Source organism: Cynocephalus volans, chromosome 8 (assembly GCF_027409185.1).
Source record: "Cynocephalus volans isolate mCynVol1 chromosome 8, mCynVol1.pri, whole genome shotgun sequence".
NCBI lineage: Eukaryota > Metazoa > Chordata > Mammalia > Dermoptera > Cynocephalidae > Cynocephalus > Cynocephalus volans.
The window spans coordinates 82,743,902-82,764,594 of NC_084467.1; the positions used below are offsets into that span (position 1 = coordinate 82,743,902).

Genomic DNA, 20,693 nt, shown 5'->3' on the forward strand with positions numbered 1-20,693 from the left:
GGGAAGGTGAAACTACAGGAATGAAAGGGGAATTAATAGAAATGGTAAATATATGTGAAATTATAATAGACTATTCTCTCTTCTTAACTTCTTTACAATACATATGACTTTTAAAAGAAAAAAATATAAGGTCTGGTAAGGTTGTTAATGTATATAGATACAATATACATATATCAACTACAACCCAGAGTGGGGAAAAGGACTTACAGTGCAAGGTTCCTACATTCCACTTGAAGTGATAAAATACTAGTTCTAAGTAGACTGTGAAAAATTAAATATATATGCTCGTATACTCCAATCCCTAGTGCAACCAAATTTAAAAAAAAAAAAAATACATAAAGAGATATAGTCAAAACCCAATAGATAAATTACAATGTACACAAGCAGTTTAGATATATTAAAATGTAATTTAATAGATAAATAAAAATAGATTAAGTTAATTCCACAATAGATACATTAAAATGTAATTCTAGAAAATTATCAGTTCATCCAAAAAAGGCAGCACCGGAGAAACCGATGAAGAGAAACAAGGTATAAACAGAAAAGAAGTAAAATAGTAGACCTAAATCTTAACATATATTTACATTAAAAATAAATGGTCTAAACACTCCACTTAAAAGACAGATTGTCAAAATAGATTAAACAAAAAACTAGAATTGATGCATATGCTATCTACATGCTATATAAGAAACCCAATTTAAATATAATGATAAAGTTAGAATAAAAGAATAGGAAAAGAAATACCATGCTCAAAACAATAAAAAGAAAATTGAAATAGCTATATCAATATTAAATAAAGTAGATTAAAAAGCAAGGAAATTTACTAGGATAAAACAGACATTTATTTCATAAGGATAAAATGATCAATACACCAAGATCACGTTACAATCATTAATGTGTTAGCAACTAACAACAGAACTTCAAAATACATAAAGCAAAAACTGATGGAACTAAAAATATACAATATGTTGGAGACTTCAAAACTCTGTTCTCATTAATTGATAGAAGTAATAAAAACAAAATCATCAAGAATACAGAAGAAATAAATTACACCATAAACCAACAGGAACTAATTGACACTTACAAAATACTCCAGCTAATGATAGTAGAACATTCTTTTCAAGTGCACACATGAAACATTCAACGGTCTTTTCAAAGAAACAGTTTATAGTTTCATTGATTTTTCTTTATTTTCTGTTTTCAATTTTATTAATTTCTGCTTTTTATTCTTTATTTCTGCTTGTTTATAACCCATATCCTCAATCACAAAATAAACCATAACAAATTAAAGAGAATTGAAATCACACAAAGTATTTCTCCCACTATAATGGAATTACAGTAGATATCAGTATCAGGAAGATATCCAAAAAAATTATCAAATACTTGGAAATTAAGCAACAAATTTCTAGATTTTCCACCAGTCAAAGATAAAGTATCAAGGGAAATTAGAAAATATTTAGAAGTGGGCAAAAATGAAAACACAATATTTCAAAATTTGTGGGATGCAGATAAGCAGTGCTTAGAGGGAAATTTAAAGCATTAGAAGGTCTCAATGAACAATGTAAGCTTCCACTTTTAAGAAAGTAAGTGGGAAAAAAGGCAAAATAAACCCAAAGCAAGCAGAAATAAAGACTAAAAAGCAGAAATTAATAAAATTGAAAAAGGAAAAAGGGAAAAATCAAGAAAAATGAAGGCCATTTCTTTGAAAAGATCAATAAAATTTATGCCTCCCACCAGAATGAACAGAGAGAAGATGCAAATTACCAATATCAGAAATAAAAGAGAAGATATCACTACAGTCCACATAGACATTAAAAGAATAAAAGGATAAAGGAATACTACAGACAATCGTATACACATAATTCTGACAACTTAGATGAAAAGGACTAATTCCACAAAAGCCACAGACTACCAAAATTCACCTGAGAAAAAATTAACTTGAATAGGCCTATATCAAAAGAAAGTGAATATTTAGTAAAAAATCTCCCAGAAAAGAAAATCTCAAACCCAGATACTTTCACCAGGGAATGCTATCAAACATTTAAGGAAAAAATAACACAAATTTAATACAATCTCTTCCAGAAAACAGAATAGGGGGAACACTTCCCAACTCATTTTTGGGGGCCAGAATTACCCTGATATTCAAACCAAAGACAGTATTAAAAAAAAAAATACATACCAATATCTTTCGTTAATAGAGGAAAAGGGCTGGCCCCATGGCTCACTCGGGAGAGTGCGGCACTGGTAGCGCCAAGGCCATGGGTTCGGATCCTATGAAGGGATGGCTGGTGCGCTCACTGGCTGAGTGTGGTGCAGACAACACCATAACCGGTCAGAAAAAAAAAAAAAAAAAATAGAGGAAAGAAAAAGAAAAAGAAAAAATACAGAACGAAATATCAGCAAGTTAAATCAGGCAATATAGAAAAGAAACAATGCCTCAAAACCAAGAAGGGCTCTAGACCAACACTCAAATATCAACATAATGCACCATATTACCACACTTCTATTCATTATAGAACTCTCAGCAAAATTAGAAAAAAGAGAAATTCCTTAACCAGATAAATGGCATCTTCAAAGAATTTACAGCTATCATTACATTTAACAGTGAAAGACTGAGTGTTTTTCCCCTAAGATGGAGAATAAGGCAAGGATGTTTTCTCACGCCATTCCTACTCAACAATGTACTAGAAGCACTAGCTAGTGTAAAAAGAAAAAAGAAATAAAAGAAATACAGAATGGAAAGGAAGATATAAAACTGTCCCTATTTGTAGATAACATGATTTTCCATGTAGAAAACCACAAGGAATCTATAAAAGTCTCCTAAAACTAGTATCAAACTACAAAAATCAATTGTATTTCTAAATCTTAACAATAAACAATCAGAATTTGAAACTAATTGAAATCTATACATACATACACACATATAGTGTGTAGATGCGTGCACAAAGATCACTCACACATAAACACATATATACACAGGTTTAAATGTAACAAAACGTGAGAGAGTTATATGTTGAAAATTATGAAATGCTGATTTAAAAAGACCAAAATAAATGGAGAGACATATTGTGTTCATGGACTGGACAACTTACAGCTAGGATGCTACATATACAGTCAGTTCTTCCAATCTGATCTAAGATTTAGTATAATTCCAATCAAAATACTAGCAAGATTTTATTTGCAGATATAGATAGATAAGCTGTTTCTGATATTTTAATGGAAAGTCAAAGGATCTTAAATATTCAAACAATTCTGAAAAAGAAAAAAAAAAGGTGGAAGTCACACACTACATGACTTTAAGACCTGCTAAAGCAAAAGTAACCATGATAGTGGGGTTTTGGCAAAAGGACAGACAAGTATGTCAATGGAACAAAATAAAGAATCCAGAAAGAGACACATACAAATATGGTCAATTGGCATAGATGCACAAATTTTGACAAAGACGCAAAGGCAATTTAATGGAAATGGTATAGTGTTTTCAACAAATGATATTGAACAAGTGGATATCTGTATTAACCATGTTTTTAATTTTCTGTACTTTATGATGTTTTGACATCTTAAAAAGTATGCCAGCCAGAGAGAGATTGCCCTTCCCTGAGCCAACCAATTCTTAGAGACAGCCAAGGGCTCAGCTGGGATCACAGCTTTCATATGCAAACCAATTCCCAAGTCGATAGCCCCAACCACCTCCTTATCTAACTCTTATACACCAAGTCAATTATTTCCTCTTCCCTAAATCATCCGAGGCCAGGTACCAGGCTACCATAGATCAGCCTATGCCCCAAAGCCTACCAGAATTATTCAAACTAGCCAATCCTGAACTGTTTACTTTGCCCTCCTTGCCTTTCCTAAGGAAACCCCAAAAAAGGCTCTGTACTCAGCTTTCTTCTCACTCTTGGTTCTGCCTATCAAGCCTATTTTCTATGTAGCCCTGCATGGTATGACCTGCCCCCTTCTCTTGGAAAATATAAGTAATAAATTCTTCTTTCAACGGCATTGACCTCTCTGTGCTGGTGCTCAGTCACCTCCACAAATTAAAATCCCATGGATATAATTTTAATATAACATCCATATACTAAAAATGAACCTTGACCTATACCTTACACCTTATACAAAAATTAACTCAAAATGGATCATACATCTATATGTAAACTGTAAAATTTTCAGTAGAAAACACAGGACATGTGATGGTATTTATAAGATGGAAACTTTTTTTTTAAAAAGGGAGAGATGTTTGTCATCTTGAGTTAGGTGAAGTACTCTTAGAATATCAAAAGCATGACACATAAAAGAAGAAACTGATGAGTTGAACTCCATCAAATTTAAACCTTTTGCTCCCTGAAAAAAACTACTACAGGAATAAAAAGATAAGATTCAGAATGAGGGAAGATATATGCCAGCTCAAAAATAAGAAAACAAACTAAATTTTAGAAACAGCCAAAACACAGATTGCAAATAACTCCTTGAAAAGATGCTCAATATTATTAGTCATTCTGGAAATACAAATTAAAACCTCAATTAGATGCCACTACACACCTATTAGAACAGCTGAAATTTAAAAATGACAACCACTGACAACTATCAAGGATGCAGAACAACTGGATTCTCATACACTGTTGGTTAGAATGAAAAATATTATAGCCACTCTGGAAAATAGTTTGGCAGTTTTCTATAAAGTTAAATATACATTTAGCATACCAACCAATAATCCCACTCCTATTTACTTGAGATATATTAGAACTATGTTCAATAAAAACCTGTAAACAACTACTCTTATAGCTTTATTCAAATACACCTCAAACTGTAAACAACCCAAATGTATAACCAGTAAATGGATAAATACTGTGGTACAGTCATATAATGGAGTACTACTCAGTGATAAAAAGAAATAAACTATTGATATACGCATGATGAATCTCAAAAGCATTATGCTGAGTAAAAGAATCCAGTCTCAAATGGTTACATACAATATGATTCCATTCACATAATACTGGAAGACACTCAACTAATAAGATGGAGAACAGATCAGTATTGCCAGGGGTTTGGGTGGGTGCAGAGTTTGACTACAAAGGGGCAGCTTCAAGGAATTCTTTTTGAAGTGATGGAATTGTTCTGAATCCTGACTGGTGGTGGTGGTTACACAAATTTATATGTGTTAAAACTTGTGAAATGTATACCGATAAAAGGTTTTTTGTATGTAAGGTTTTTACAAAAAAATTTTAGAGGCAAATGAAAACACTTGAGAACTAGAACATTTTGTCTTCAAATAAATCACTGCATTCAATTTTAATATTTAGTTTACTCAAATTTTGAAGAATAGATCTCAGAGCACTGATCAAGTTGCAGGGGTCAAATAAATTTTATCGACCAAGCTAAGAAAAGCAGTGGCTTACATGCAATTTCAAACTCTCAGCCTTCAATTTTAACCAAACAAATCATCAATCCAGGGGACATGGGGGGAGATCAAAAGTAACTCGAATTATATAGTATAATCACTATTAAAAACTGAAAGTCAATTTTCAAACTCAACATGTTCCATTAATCTCAGAATTTAAATCTCCTAAGAATCATGACTCATCAGGCATCCCTCTCCCTTCTGCAGATACACAGACTCTTTTTTTCCTTCTTGCCTTCAATATACTGAAGAAATTACTTACAGCTTTAAGAGTAAGATCACACTGGAAAACAAGTGTTCGGAGTTGTGTTAAAATTTCTCTTTTGGTATTTTCTAGATCATTTCGTCTTTCTTCAACGCTTGTCACACAAACTTTGTAGAGTTCATTTGCTTCTTCTACCTTCAGGAATATCACAGAAAAAAATAACACTGCTCACTAGAATTTATATTTTAAAACAAATACTTATTTTAGTAAAGCTAAATTTAAATAATTGAAAAGCCTTTATGTCATGAAAATCCTGAAATATTCTATCTATATTTTAAATAGAATATTTCTAAAGATAATCTGTTTTTATCAAAGATTCAAGGCCCACCAATCTGTTTTAACAGATGATCCAGGCATATGCTGAAGTTTGAGAACCAAACCCTTCACAGATTATTGCTAACTCAACTTGCAAAAAACAAAAAAGATTATTACTTTTTGAAGAGCCTCCTCTTCCAATCTTCGTTTTTTTTCTAGTTGCTTGTTGAGATTTTTCGCTAGTCCACCACTTGAACACAAATGCTCCTCTTCTGCACGAAACATGGAAGATTTTGCCTTTTCATATTCATCTTGACGTTGCATACACAACAATTTTGCCTTTTTAAGAGCAGTCTCTGTTTCGAGCTACAGAGAAAAAAGTATTAAACACAGAATATGAAAGAAATCCTACTGTATGAGTTTCTTTAGCAGATTCAGCAATATAGTTAAGCCAGCATTTTAGAAAAACAACAGAGTAAAGGTAGATGGTGATATAGTGCAGATGATTTTAGACGTTCACAAATAGGTACATGGAACTCCATGATAACACTAACCATTTTATTTTGTTCCTGTTTCCAAAGTTCTTTTATTTCTTTCCTTTGTTTTTCCATTTCATTTTTCCTACCAAGTAGAGGCTGCCAAGGGTATTTTTTTAAAAAGAAAAAAAGAAAAAAGCTGTTTATTAAAGAAACACAGTTGTAAAGAATATGCGTACTGTACATATAAATTAATTTTTACCTGCACAAATTTGTTGGCTTGGAGAGCTGCAATTGTTTGTTGTAAACGGTGACTGCTCTCTACATCACTAAGAAGAGCATTGGTAAATAGAGACTGCAGTGGCATAAACTCCTAGAATTTAAAATTGAAAAATAAATTTTACAATAGGAATGGTACTAGAGTTCCAAACCCACCATTATTCTTCTTCAAAAAAGAAAAACTTTAAGTTTAGACATTTTCCCCCCAGAAAAATGACTAGTCATAAACATAACTATATGAGAAAAAAATTGAAGAAAATTAATAATTATCTATGAAACTAGTTAGCAAAATTAGTAATTACCAGGATAACCAATATTTGTATAAAATTGTGAATTGCCAGATTTTTCCTAATAAACATCCATCAAAATTTAAAAAGATTTTACTTTGTCAATGAAAAGATTACCATTTAAGTTCTTTTCTTTATTAACTGAAATTTTCTGATATTGTAAGGCACTATTGGGAGCTCATCTGACTAGTCTGTACAAATTCACAGAACATTTACCTGTACTCCAATGTTAGTTCTAGTTGCCTCTGCCAACTTTACAATATTTTTAGCAGACTCCAATTCTGAAAAGGTCAAAGAAGGTATCAGAAGGTAAAATTAACTTATTTTTCCCCTCTATACTCTATTATTTGTAATTCCCCAATTAAAAAGTGAGCACAAATACTACAGTGCATCACGATATAACACAGTGATTCCTAACCATAAGTGCTCATCAGAATCAACTGGGAAACTTTTTCAAAATGCATTTGCCTAGACCTCACCTCTCTGAGGGATGGGACCTAGGCCTGCATATTTTCCCTTACAAGGCTATTCGGGTGATTCTGCTTAGCATTTCTTATTAAAAACAAACAGCATAGTAGAAAGAGCATAGGCTTTGGGTAGATTCTGTATTCTTCCTGTTATGCTATATGACCTTAAGCAAATCTGCTATATGATCTTAGGTAAATCGCCTGTCTTGTTTGTCTCAGCTATAAAATGGGGATGACAATTCTTATCTTGCTTACTTCCATCTTGCCTACATCCCAGTATTTTTGTAAGGATTAAATGAGATAATGAATATAAAAACATTTTGTCAATTGTAAAACACTGCGGAAATATTAGCTATTACTAATTAACATTAGCTTAATAATTAGTTAATACTTAAAGTTAGCTTCTATGCTTCCATTGCCTTCTGCTCATACATCTATTGTTGCTTTGGTCTCCTTTTACCATATTATCTGATTGCATTTCTCTTTACCCATTAGAGTATGACTTCTTTACAGGCAGAGACAGTATTCTATTTGGTCCTTGTGTCACTAGGTCTAGTGGTTGGTCCATAGCTAATGTTTGATAAGTATTTCTAGTGTAAGAAAAGTCTTTCCTATTTTAAGAAGAGAAAATGAATAATGATTTTATTCATTACGATGAAACAGCGACTTATTTGGAATCATATTACTTATGGTCTATAGAAAATGTGTCACAAACAATTTGGTTCTCACACTCCAAAGTTAATCAGATGCTCCAAAGGGCAACTCACCCAAGTTAAGCTTTTTCTCAACCCATGAAATTATGTTCTTGGTATATTTTGACCATGTTTTAGCATATGACAAAGCCAAATCTACAGAGTCAGTGTTCTTTAACAGCACGCTGTCTAGTTCTACTGGAGAAAAATTTCCTGAAAATAAAAATATCACGGTAAGTTATGTTAAATATGATCACATAATAACTCTAAGCAGAAGCACTCAGATCTTAAGATAGTCTTCAATAAAAACTGGCTTTAAAAAAAAGTGACAATTTAGAATTAAAGGGCCACAGTTTAAACTTAAAATGATTACAAACTGTAATCTATTGTTATCTTAATATGTATTTCTATTATTCATCAAGTTACAAGCCTTATACAATTCTTTATCAGTCTATATCATCACATTATCTCTCTACTCTGGCAGGTTTTTGCCCTTAAGTGTCGTATGTAAAACTTTATATAACATTTTACATTAAAAATGAACACACTAGATTACTAAGTAAGAAGAGATTAAGTAATCCAAAACACTTATCAAAAGTAACTGCAAACAATTCAATAAAAATTATAAGTACCTTGAGCATTACCTTTTTCATTGGACGAGTCCACTGATTCCACAGAAATGTTTTCAAAAGACTTACAACATGGGAGAAAACAAATTTAAGATTAGAGCAGAAGACAACAAATCTTTGCTTCAGAGATTGTCCACCCTAATTTGTTACTCTGACATAATTCCTGCTAAAGAATTTCAAGTATTTAAAACTCAAAGGGCCTGAGAAGTCTGTTTAAACGTCAGAACACTATATAAGAATTATACAGCTTTTTACAACAGCAGTTCTCAAGATCTAAGAATGAACAACCTCACTGTTTACTAACAGCATTAGTTAATATTAATGAATCATTCAAAACTTTAAATTCTGCAGATGCCCAAAATATTAGTCTGAAAATTAGAGAAGCAATCCAAATATATTGCTAACTAAATAGAAGACATAGATTCTGTCTTTTCCAGCCATGTTTTACCATTTTATTATGATATGATAAGCATGTTTCTGAAAGTCAGCTTAGCACAGAACTTTCTACGATGATGGAAATATTTTATATCTGTACTATCCACTATGGTAACTACTAAGTACATGTAGCTACTTGAACATTAAAAAGTGAGACTAGGAAGTGAATTTTAAATTTTATTTAATTATTAAATAATTTAAATTTAAAGAACTATATGTGACCAGTGGCTACCTTATTGGACAGTACTAGAAAACATCATCTACCAAAACTGTGAGATCTTAAACAAATTTAATCTATTTAGCCAGGCAATACAGGGTATGCAGGGATTCAACGTAAAAGGGATTGAATAGACTATGGTCTGAAGTCCAGATCTATTATAACATGTATGGCATTGGGTTAAATATGTAAGCTCAACTAACTTTAGTTTGTCGTGCTGTAAAAAGGGGATAAGAATACTATTTTCATAAGGCTGTTTTAAGGATTAAGATGATGTAGGCTTAGCACAGTACATGGTATGTAGGAAGCACTACTAAATAAACTACAGCTACTATTTTCAAAGGGTGTTTTTTCAAAACCCTTCATTAGACAAAGTAATTTTATTACTAGCATTATATCATTATGGGCTTTTTTATTCCAATCTCCAGGGCAAATAAAAAACTTCCAAAAAGAAAAAGTATAAAAGAAAAAAAAAGAAAGGAAAAAGTATTTTCCTATTAAGAGTTAGCATGTGTGTATAATAGAGGCACAGGAAATATTATTAACACCTAAAATTTAAATTGTTCAGAGCCTCGCCACACAGATAAAATGTTTTATTATCTTGTGAAGTAGTGTCAACAGCTTGAAAAAGTAAAATTAAGGAAGAATAATGAACAATAGCAAAATATTTAAAGATCATTAAACTCTATTCTTCATTCATCAATTGATGGATTCAAAAATAGTCATTTTGTGGCAACATTGCAGTACATATAACAGATGTCTTAGTCACTCATATTTTGTATAATTTTAAGAAAGACCTGAAATTATAAAAACTTCATAAAATTAAGTACCTGACACATTCCCAATATTTGCTGAAATCAAATATTTAGATTAAATCAAATATTTGGATTTGATCATCTTTAACTGGAAATGATCAGTATATGTCTCTGATGCAGTTTGTTTAAATATCTTGCATTCAGTGAAAAAAAAAAATTCAGTCTGAAAATATTACTACTGCTATAAGTTTTTAAAGAAATATTCTCCATACATTCCTTATGTTCTATTACTCCACAGCAATTTTTCTTCCCATTGAAAATTGGAACCCCAATCCTGTGACATGCTTAGGGAGAACAAAGATATACAGGGCTGTTAACAAGTATTTCATGGTAACAAACATAAACTGTAGGATGTGTGAAAAGATACACATCCTTTTTACTTCTTGCATCATTTTTCTAGGTTTTCTCCAGTCTTTAAGATCTGTGGCAATGTCAAGAGGGAAAAATTTGGTTAAAAAATTACTTACTAAAATTTTGGACTATATGACACATGGATTCATTACATAAGATGCTATAAAATTATCAGATATGTTCTTTTAACATGATAGTCCCACTTAAAAAGTATAACTAAATTATTCTCCAGAAACTGACCATAAATTGTCATATTTAAAATGAACTGGTCTGTTTTTCTTTCTATAATATGCTAATTTTTAAATTTGAAAACTGTCAAAGAGTAATGCTGAGATTAAGATTAGTAAATAGATGAATATTAAATAAAAAATATTAGAGGCTTTGCTGTCACACAAACTTAGCTTACCTTACTTTCCTGAGAAACAGGCAGTTGTAGTAATGAATCATTGCCTACATCTCCCATAAGGAAGTTTGTAAGGCTATCCAGAGAAGTTAAAAAAAGAAACAGAAATAAAAAGACAAGTCACTACACTTCTTTGTCACAGGCTTTACATTCAACATGTCACCTAGAAAATATTTTTTTAAGTAAGAACCTTAGAAATAAACTCCTAGAGGGCTGGCCACTTAACTAGGTTAGAATGGAGGCTTGTAAAACCAAGGTCACGGGTTTGGGTCCCCATACTAGTCAGCCACAAAAAAAGAAATAAACTCCTAGAAATCTGCTCCCACAAACCACAAACATATTCACTTGAAAATGGATGTTGCTTATAAATAACTACAAAGACACTTCCAAATATAGTAAGTAATAAAGTGACACAGAATGTAGCTTTTCTAAAGTTGTGATGATACTTTACAGTGGTTAATACTTTATTTTTCATGTATCTTACTGGATTATGAGACATACTCTCACTAAGACATCTAGACGTTAAATGACAGTCCTCTACTTACATATTCCCAAAGGTAAATGCCAAAGTTTCAATGGAAGAAAACACTTCACGGAAGATAACGTTTTTGTTTTCTTCATTAACTTCTGTGAAGTTCACAGCTATAGGGAAAGGTTGGTTACAGTAAGTAAGGAAGAAAATATTTGAAACTAGATTTATGCAAAATTATTTAATACTTTAAAAAGTTACCATTACTACTTCAAGAAGCATTAGAAGATTCAGAAACTAAAAAGCCTAATAAAATGGATATGATATTAAATTCTTCATTAAGGAAAGCATACAAAAGAATCAGCTTGCATAAAAGTAGCCAGCATTCCAAACTAACTACTCCGTGCATTACATAATTTGACACATCTAAAAAGTGACTCAATGTGAAATCAATTGGTTTTGGAGTCACAGAATCCATGTTACACCAGACCTCTCTTATTAAGAGTGTTCTGTGGTATTTTCTCTTGTTTACTGCTTTCAGGCATTTTTAAAAACAGTTAAACACACTGTGGCTCACTGAAGTCAATATAAAATTCATTTTTTTACTATGAATTACCTATGAATGAAGTCATACATACATTTGAGATAGCATAAAACCTATAACAAAGCATATCACATAAAAGAAAAATCCAGTGCTTTAGAAAATCTAAATTTCCATTAATTTATGACCTTATTTCTCACAACAAGATCCAAAGTCCACATTAATTGACATATAGTTGCCTTTTGCTTACAATGGGGATATTCTAACATTTTGTATTTTGTTAAAGCAAATTATGAAACTTAAAAAGTTTTCTTATTTTTAACTTATTATAACTGAAAAAGATTTCTTATTTTAACTCCTTTTGTATGCACTCTTGTTAAAAGCCCAAACACAATTTACCAAGACAAAGTCTGAAGGTAAAATTGGCAATTTTTTTAAAGTAACCCATGCTGCTCAGGCTAGGTATAAGGGTTCCTATATCCCACCCTTACTAGTATCCTTGCCAATAAAGAGAAGGTAGAGAAACCACATGGAGAGGAAGCCACCCTCTGCTTTATTTATGGCCACAAAACAAGTCTTAATACATTTAAAAAAGAATAAGACCATAGAAAACATGTTCTCTGAACACAATAACAAAAGGAAATTTAGAAAACTCACACATGTGTGAAAATTAAACAACACTCTCCTAAATAAACAATGGGTAAATAGAAAAATCACAGGGAAATTAGACAGTACTTTAAGATAAAAATCAAGACACAACATATCAAAATTTATATGATGCAGGGCTCATGCACTGCTTAGAGGAAAATTTATACTTGAAAACACTTATACTAAAAATAAGAAAAATCTCAAATCAGTAATATAAACTTCTCCCTTAAGAAAACATAAAAAGAAGAGCAAACTAAACCAAAAGCAAATATCAGTAGAAAATAACAAAGATTACAACAGAAATATATGAAATAGGGAATTAAAAAACAATAGAGAAAATCAAAATCAACAAAAACAAAAGTTGATCCTTTACAAAGAACAAAATTTGCAAACCTTTATCTAGACGGACCAAGAAAAAAAGAGAGAACACCAAAATTACTAAAATCAGAAATAAAGGAGGGGCATTATTACATTGCCATTACGGTTTTTTTGTGGTGATAAGATTTAGTTTCTCTTTCTCACTTGCATTTTTATTCTACCAGTGGGTTTTGTTCTTTCTTGTGTATTCATGGTAGTGATTATCGTTTTTTTGGATTCCAGGTGCAGTACTCCTTTGAGGATTTCTTGCAAGGCTGGTCATGTGGTGGTGAACTCCAGTTTTTGTTAGTGTGGAAAATACATTACTTCTTCTCATTTCTGAAGGATAGCCTTGCAGGGTATAGCATTCATGGCTGGAAGTTTTCTTCTTTCAGTATTTTGAATATATCATCTTATTTTCTTCTGGCCTGTAGAGTTTCTGTTGAGAAGTCTGCTGTCATTCTGATAAGGGCTCCCTTACAGGTGATTCAATGCTTTTTTTTTTTTTGCTTCTTTTAAGAGTCGCTGTTTGTCTTTGAGCTTTGCCAGTTTGACTATAATGTGTCTTGGAGAGGATCTTCCTGGGTTGAATCTCTGGGAATCTTTGAGCCTCTGGATCTGAAGGTCTATGTCTCTCCTTTTACCTGGGAAGTTTTCTCTCACTATTTTGGTGAATAGCTTTTTCCATGACTTTTCCTTTCTCCTCCCTTTCTGGAAGACCCATGATTCAAATATTTGTGTGCTTAAGGTTGTCTGCTAGTTCTCTTAGATTTTCTTCATCTTTTAAAATTCTTTTTATGATTTTTTGTCCACCTGGGTTATTTCAAAAAGACTATCTTCAAGATTTGAAATTCTTTCTCCTGCTTGTTCTAGCCTGATGCTTAAGCTATCAGTTGCATTTTTTTATTTTGTTGAGTGAATCTTTCAGTTCCATGAATTCTGCTACATTATTTTTTAAGGTATTAATCTCTTTGTCAATTTCCTCTTTCGTATCCTGGATTTTTTTCTTATTTCATTAAGTTGTCTGAGTCTTCTATATTAATGAGTTTTCTTAAGATTGTTGCTCAGAATCCATTTTTCAGTCATTTCTAGGGTTTCCTGCTCTATAGGATCTGGTATTTGAGAATTACTGTATTCTTTTGGTAGAGTCATTTTCCGGGTTTTTCATATTTCTAGTATCTCTACGTTGATATCTGGTCATCTTTTATAGAAGTTGTTTCTTCTGTTACTCTGGAGTGCGTTTTTAGGAGAGAGACATCCTCTTCTTTTTCCAGTCTCCACTGATGACTCTCCTTGTGTCAATGCAGTGAAGTGTCTGGTAGGCCATCTGCACGGTGGCTGTGGCTACTGCTGTGGCATTGAGCTGCTTTTGCAGCAGCCATGGTTGTGGCAGTGGTTCTGGTTGGTCAGCCATGTGGAAGTGGTTTTTACCTGATTATGGGTTGAGGGGGCGCTGCTCTTAGCAACTTGCCTAGGCCCCCAAGTGTGCTGTCTTGCCTGCTTCCAGGTGGAGCACCCCTCTGCTTTAAAACAGAGTTATATTCAATCTCGGCTGCACATTAGAATTACCTGGGGAGTGTTAGAAACAAAGTCTAGGCCCTACCACTAAAGATTCAGATTTCACAGGTCTGTGGTGAAGCACAGATATTCACTCTCCCAGGCGATTCTAATGTCAAATAGGGTTGGAAAGCAAGAATTCTCAGGTAGGGATGAATTAATCCAGAAGCCTATAAACCCTATGAAATTACAAACAAAATTTTACATGTATAAATCTTTGTAGATTTGGAGGGGCAAAAGTTCATACCTTTCATCAGATTCTTCTAAATATCCCTGATACAAGCAAAAAAGAAAAACTTAAGAACCATTGCAAATAATTTAAAAAATATTCTTGGACTCCTTCTCAGAACAAGATGGGGAAACAGATTACACTTTTGCCAGAAAGGAAGAACTAAAAGAATCCCAAACAAAATATAAAAAACCCAGTTTTCAAGACATTGGATAGGACAATAATCCCTGACAGATAAGAAATAAACCACGGTAACTCTACATTTGCCCAAGTTTACTGCCTAATGTCACACAAAGTAGATTTCTAAGCAAAGAATACTACCAGGGATTAAAAAAAAAAAAAAAGGTCATTTTATAATTATGAAGGAGTCAATTCATCAATAGCACATAATAATTCTATACATTTGTACACCTAATAGAGTTTCGCAATGTACGAAGTAAAAACTCTAGAACTGTAATGAGACACAGACAAATACACAGTTACAGCTGGAAATTGCAATAACCCTCTCTCAGTAACTGACAGAACATACCAACAGAAAATAAGTAAGGATACAGAAGATCTGAATAATACTATTAACCACCTTGACAAGATAGACATTTATAGAATGCCCCACCCAACACCAGCAATATTTACTAAGATAGACCATATTACAAGCCATAAAACAAGTCTCAATGAGTTTAAAAGGATTCAAATCAGGCAAAATATGTTCTGTGACTACATGGAATTAAATTAGAAGTAAATAACAGAAAGATCTCTGGAAAATCCCCAAATATTTGGAAATTAAATAACGTATTTCTAAATAATCCATGGGTCAAAAAAGAAAAAGGGAAATTAGAAAATACTTTGAACAGAATGAAAGTGAAAACACAACATATGAGAATTTGTGAAAGGGGCACAGGGAGATACAGGCAGAAAGGAAGAATTACAAAGGGGCACGTATTAACTCGGTTACAATGATGATTTCAAAGAAGTATCCATAGGTCAGAATTTATCAAATTGTACCCTTTAAATATGTACAGTCTTTTGCATATCAATTATATACGAATAAAGTAGTTTTTAAAATTTCATTGGAAAGCAGATTTAAATAGTAAACTATAATACTGTGCCATCAAAAATGTAAAGCCTATTCATATTTCCTAACTTTAACCTGTTAGGCTTTAAAGAAAAAGATTTTATAATACTATCTAAACCTCTACAATTATTCTTCCTTTCCTATAAATATACTTTTTTCATGGCCCTAAACATGACTGGGAGATTAAAAAATAATGATTGCAATCATTGTGAATAGTGAAAAGACAATTATTTGCACCATCTTCCTTCCTTGTCTTCATCTCTATTTGAATGAGGTTACAAGCATCTAATAAAAATTCCTATTACTGCCTTTGCCACCACTTCAAAACAGCCCTGTATTTCTCATACCCCTTCTCCTTTTTGCTCCTGCTCAGCATTTCAAAGAAAAGTCTTTGGCTGTTTTCCAATATAAATCTCACCACTCGCTCTTACACTCTCCACTACCACATTACTCCTGCCTCATAGCTTCACTATCTCCCATTCAATAGACATTTTTTCCTTATTCTACTAATATACTCAAATCTTTCCTATGTGGAAAAAAAATATTCATTTTACCATATTTTTTATTAAAGCTACCATCCAATCTAATTTACCATCCATTCTAATTTCTTCATTGCCAAACCAATAGGTCATGCCACGGACTGTATTGCTTTCTCTCTCAAGTTAATCTTGAATTCACCAAGATTTGGCTTTTCACCCAGTTTAATGGTTACCAGGGGCTGAAAACTTTTTCTGTTCAGGGACAGATAGCAAATACTTTAGGCATTTCAAGCCATACAGTCTTTTGTAACTGTTCTACTGAAAGGAGCCACAGATGACACATAAATGAACAAGAGTGGCTGTGTTCTAGTAAAATTTTATTACGAAAACAGGCAGCAAAAAACAAAAACAGGCAGCAGGCCAGATTTGGCCCACCAGCCCTAGTTTGCTGACCCCTGGTTAAGAGGATGGGTTCTGAAGCCAGTCTACATAGGTTAAATCCTAACTCTGTCTCTCACTGGGTTACCTAACTTAACTCCTCTGTGCTTGGTTTTCTCATTTATAAAGTAGGAATACTAACTATGTACTATAAGAATTGTTGTGAAGAGTAAATGAACTTAGAACAGGAGAAACATTCAATAAATGTTAGATATTATTTTCATATAATACCAAAGAACAACACTTTCAACAATAACCTCCTATCAGTGAAAAGAGGAGGTCTTTTTTCTTCTAAGTCTTCATCCTATTTGACCTTTCTGCAACTTTCAACAACTCTACCGCTTAATGTGTATGCAACCTTGGACAAACCTCTCTCTACACCTCGCTTCCTTATCTGCAAAATGGGAAATGATACAACAATAGCACTGACCTCAAAAAGTTGTGAGGATTAAATGGGATAATCCATGTAAAGAGTTTAACTGTGTCTGGCATACAGCAGGTATGTCCTCAGTAATGTCAGCTACAATTACTATAAATATTAACTACTTCCTTCCATCTTGAAGTATTCTTCTCTCTTAGAAGCAATGCGTTATAGTAAATGGAAGTAGCAAGGCTTTGGAGTTTCAGAGCTGAGTTCAAATCTGGCCTATACCATTTCCTGTGTTACTCTGGATACATTACCTAACTTCAATTTCTTCATGTGCAGAATGGCATATTATTGAAGTGAATGAATGACTGAGAAAACAAATGAAAACACCGAGAGTACAATGGTTGGTATTCAGTAAACATGAGCTCCCTTCCTCAGTTCTATTTTCTATCAGTAGACAATTTGTTCTTCATAGTTTTCCCCACTCAGCCTATCGTTTTCATCTTGGCTTTCTTCTCTACACCATCCCCCGCACAGAACTTCATCCACTTCCGTACCTTTAAGGCAATGAATCCCTGAAGTACCTGCCTAGTTTTAACTTCTGAGCTCCAGATCCACATTTCCAATAGTCTGATATGTTTCTTCCCCTACTTCCTACTGCTCTTTTCCAGACATTTCTTAGCTCATTAGCTTTGCTTTCAAATGCCTCTAAAATATTGTTTCTTTCTTTCCATTCCCATTGCCACTGACTTAGTTCAAAAGCTCATATTTTACCTCTACTCTGGACTATTTAACAACCTGCTAATTGGTGTCTCTGTCTCCACTCTCTCCCCTCTATTAACAGTTTTTCAAAATCTCATCAAAATGTTGCTTAAGGTTTAAATAATTGTCTCTCTTGGGTTCCCTATTAAGTCACAACACTAAACACTAAGACATTTAGTACCTCTTTAAGAAATCACATTAAATCTTACATGCAACCTACTAGAGCAGCAACTTTCAAATTTTTTTGACTACAAACCTTCAGACAGAGAAACATATTATATCATGACCAACGATACCATACACACATAATAACAGTTATGTAACAACTATAAAGTTTCTAAAACATATTTAAGTCTTATGCAATGATGCATTATGATTTTTCTTTTCTATTCTCTTTCGTATTTTAGAAATGCTGGCCACAATCCACAAACTTGATGTCATGAGTCAGTGCCCGCAGTTTGAAAACCCCTGAAATAAAAGATGTAGTGGAAGAAAAGCCATAATTTGCATGTCCACACAAAAGACAACTTGAAGAAATGAAGTGAATACTACATTCTTGTATAGAAATACTACATATGGAAATTCTCCTTAATTTAATCTATAAATTTAACTCAAATCATCCTCAGAATACCAATAAGTATTTTTTGGAACTAGACAAGCTGATTCAAAAATACTGATGGAAAAATAAAATTCTAAACAAAAAGAGTAATGGAAAGAGGAGCTATACCTATAGATATGAGGGTACTTTCAAAAGTTCATGAAAAATAGAATTAAAAGGTAATACAAATCTTTTCATGAACTTTTTGGCATATTTTAATAAAACATACTATAAGACTGCAGTAAAAACTAGTACTGGTGCATGACTAAACAAATCAATGGGAGAGAATAAGGTCCAGAAATAGATATAAATATATGTGAGAATTTAGTATATTTCTGATAAAGGAGATATCTCAAATCAGTAGGGAAAAGATGATTTGATAAATTAGTTAGACACCTAGATACTTTAGAATGTATATAAGACTTAAATTTAATCAGTGATACCATGAAAACATCAGAAGAAAATACAGTGGAGATTCTATTACAACCTCAGAGCAGAAAATTCCTTCCTAATACCTAACCCCCATAAACCATAAAAATACTAATAAATTTAAATGCAAAAATAAAATAAATTAAAAGACAAAAAACAACAAAAAAGAAAATTTGGAACTTATGTCAAAGATTGAGCCAATTTTATTTATACAGAGAGTACTAAAAAATTCTTTAAATAGTGAATACTAAAAAAAGACCAACCACTAAGAGAAAAACAAATAAAAAGTCAATTCACACAAAAGGATGTACAAATGGCTCATGAAAGGATGCACAACTGCAATCAGAATGAGGGAAATGGAAATCAAATTTACACTGAGATACCAATTTTTACTATCAGACTGGATAACAAAGCTTGGTAACCAGCTCTGCTGGCAAAGGTGCAGGAAATCAGCCTCTTCAGCACTGCTATCAAAAGGGCAGAACCTCTACAGAGGGCATTTGGCAATATCAAAAAATATAAACACACATGCTCTCTGATCCAGCAATTGCCCACTTTGGAATCTGCATGGCTATTTATTGAAGCATTGTTTGTAATAGAAACTGGAAATAATCCAAATACCTATTAGTAGTGAACTGGTTAAATAAATAATAGTATATCAATGTAATGGATTACCACGCAGTTTAGAAAGAAGAAAAACAAATTAATAACAACGAAAGAATAAGGAAACCCTTTATATGCAGATACCTCAGAACACTGAACAAGGAGAAGAATGCTTTTACATTTATGTAAAAAGGAGGTTAAAAAAAAGAATACATACATGTAATTGCTTGTATAAGCATAAGATATCTCTGCAAAGACAAACAAGAAACCAGTAATAGTTGTTGCTTATCTAGGGAAAGGAATGGGTGGCTAAGGGTCTGAGGTAGGAAAGAAACTTCACTGTTGAATACCCTTTTATGCCATTTGCATTTTGAAACATGTGAATGAAGTACATATTGAAAAATTAAGTTAGCAAAACAAAGAAAACATGAGGCTTCTACAATCTTGGAAGCATAATTAAGGCTTATTTTTCTTTTTTGTTTGCCAATTTTTAAACACAGGGCAAAATATAGATCATAAAAAACCTCAGTAAAGAGTTCTTTTCATTTATGTTACAAATAAGATTGACCAAAATAACTGGAAATAATAAAAACACAAATACCAAGTACATAATAAATTACTGACTTCTGAAGATGTCTTTATCTGCTTCAAAAATAGGCTGTATCTCTCTTACCATATTGCAAATATTTAGTCAGACTGAACTTCCTGCTTGGAAACAGGAGGAGACACAGGAAATACAAATCACTACTAAAATGAATGGGGAAAAGCTAAGGACTTTTGTTTTAAAGCTGTTAAAAGGTAAGCTTAACATTTAAAATAAAAAATAAAGGGAGTTAAAGATTCTAATTTCTCATTTCTTATAACGGAAAGTGGGTAGATTTCATGCATTCAAACCTGTGATAACATAAACAAGATTACAAATCCCTGGTTCTAAAGTTATTCTGTATATGTTTTCTTGAACCGCTTGGCACATTTGAAAAATGCATTTGATGGTTAAGACCTCCAAAGCAAGTCAGCTGCTCAGGTCCCTGTTATCTTTTAAATATAATCGGGGGTTAAGACTAAATGATCTAAAGGATCTCCACATTCCTGACAATTTTCTAATCCTACCAAATACTAGCTTTTCTTTAAGTTTCCATTTCTAAAATAGAGATAATAAAAATGTACATGCATAGGTT

General features: G+C 32.6%; 1 protein-coding gene across 5 annotated transcripts in view; it reads right to left on the reverse strand.

Annotated features, from left to right (window-relative positions):
* The window catches only part of ARHGAP29 (Rho GTPase activating protein 29), a 60,760-nt gene that overhangs the window by 19,113 nt on the left and 20,954 nt on the right, over positions 1-20,693 (reverse strand). For all 5 annotated transcript variants that reach the window (XM_063104538.1, XM_063104536.1, XM_063104537.1 and 2 more), the window contains 9 exons: positions 11,512-11,608; positions 10,970-11,042; positions 8,761-8,809; positions 8,192-8,329; positions 7,174-7,238; positions 6,654-6,764; positions 6,470-6,550; positions 6,093-6,281; positions 5,658-5,795 (listed from right to left, as the gene is read on the reverse strand). In XM_063104538.1, the coding sequence (XP_062960608.1) occupies positions 5,658-5,795; positions 6,093-6,281; positions 6,470-6,550; positions 6,654-6,764; positions 7,174-7,238; positions 8,192-8,329; positions 8,761-8,809; positions 10,970-11,042; positions 11,512-11,608 (941 nt within the window). The remainder of the gene's footprint in view (positions 1-5,657; positions 5,796-6,092; positions 6,282-6,469; positions 6,551-6,653; positions 6,765-7,173; positions 7,239-8,191; positions 8,330-8,760; positions 8,810-10,969; positions 11,043-11,511; positions 11,609-20,693) is intronic.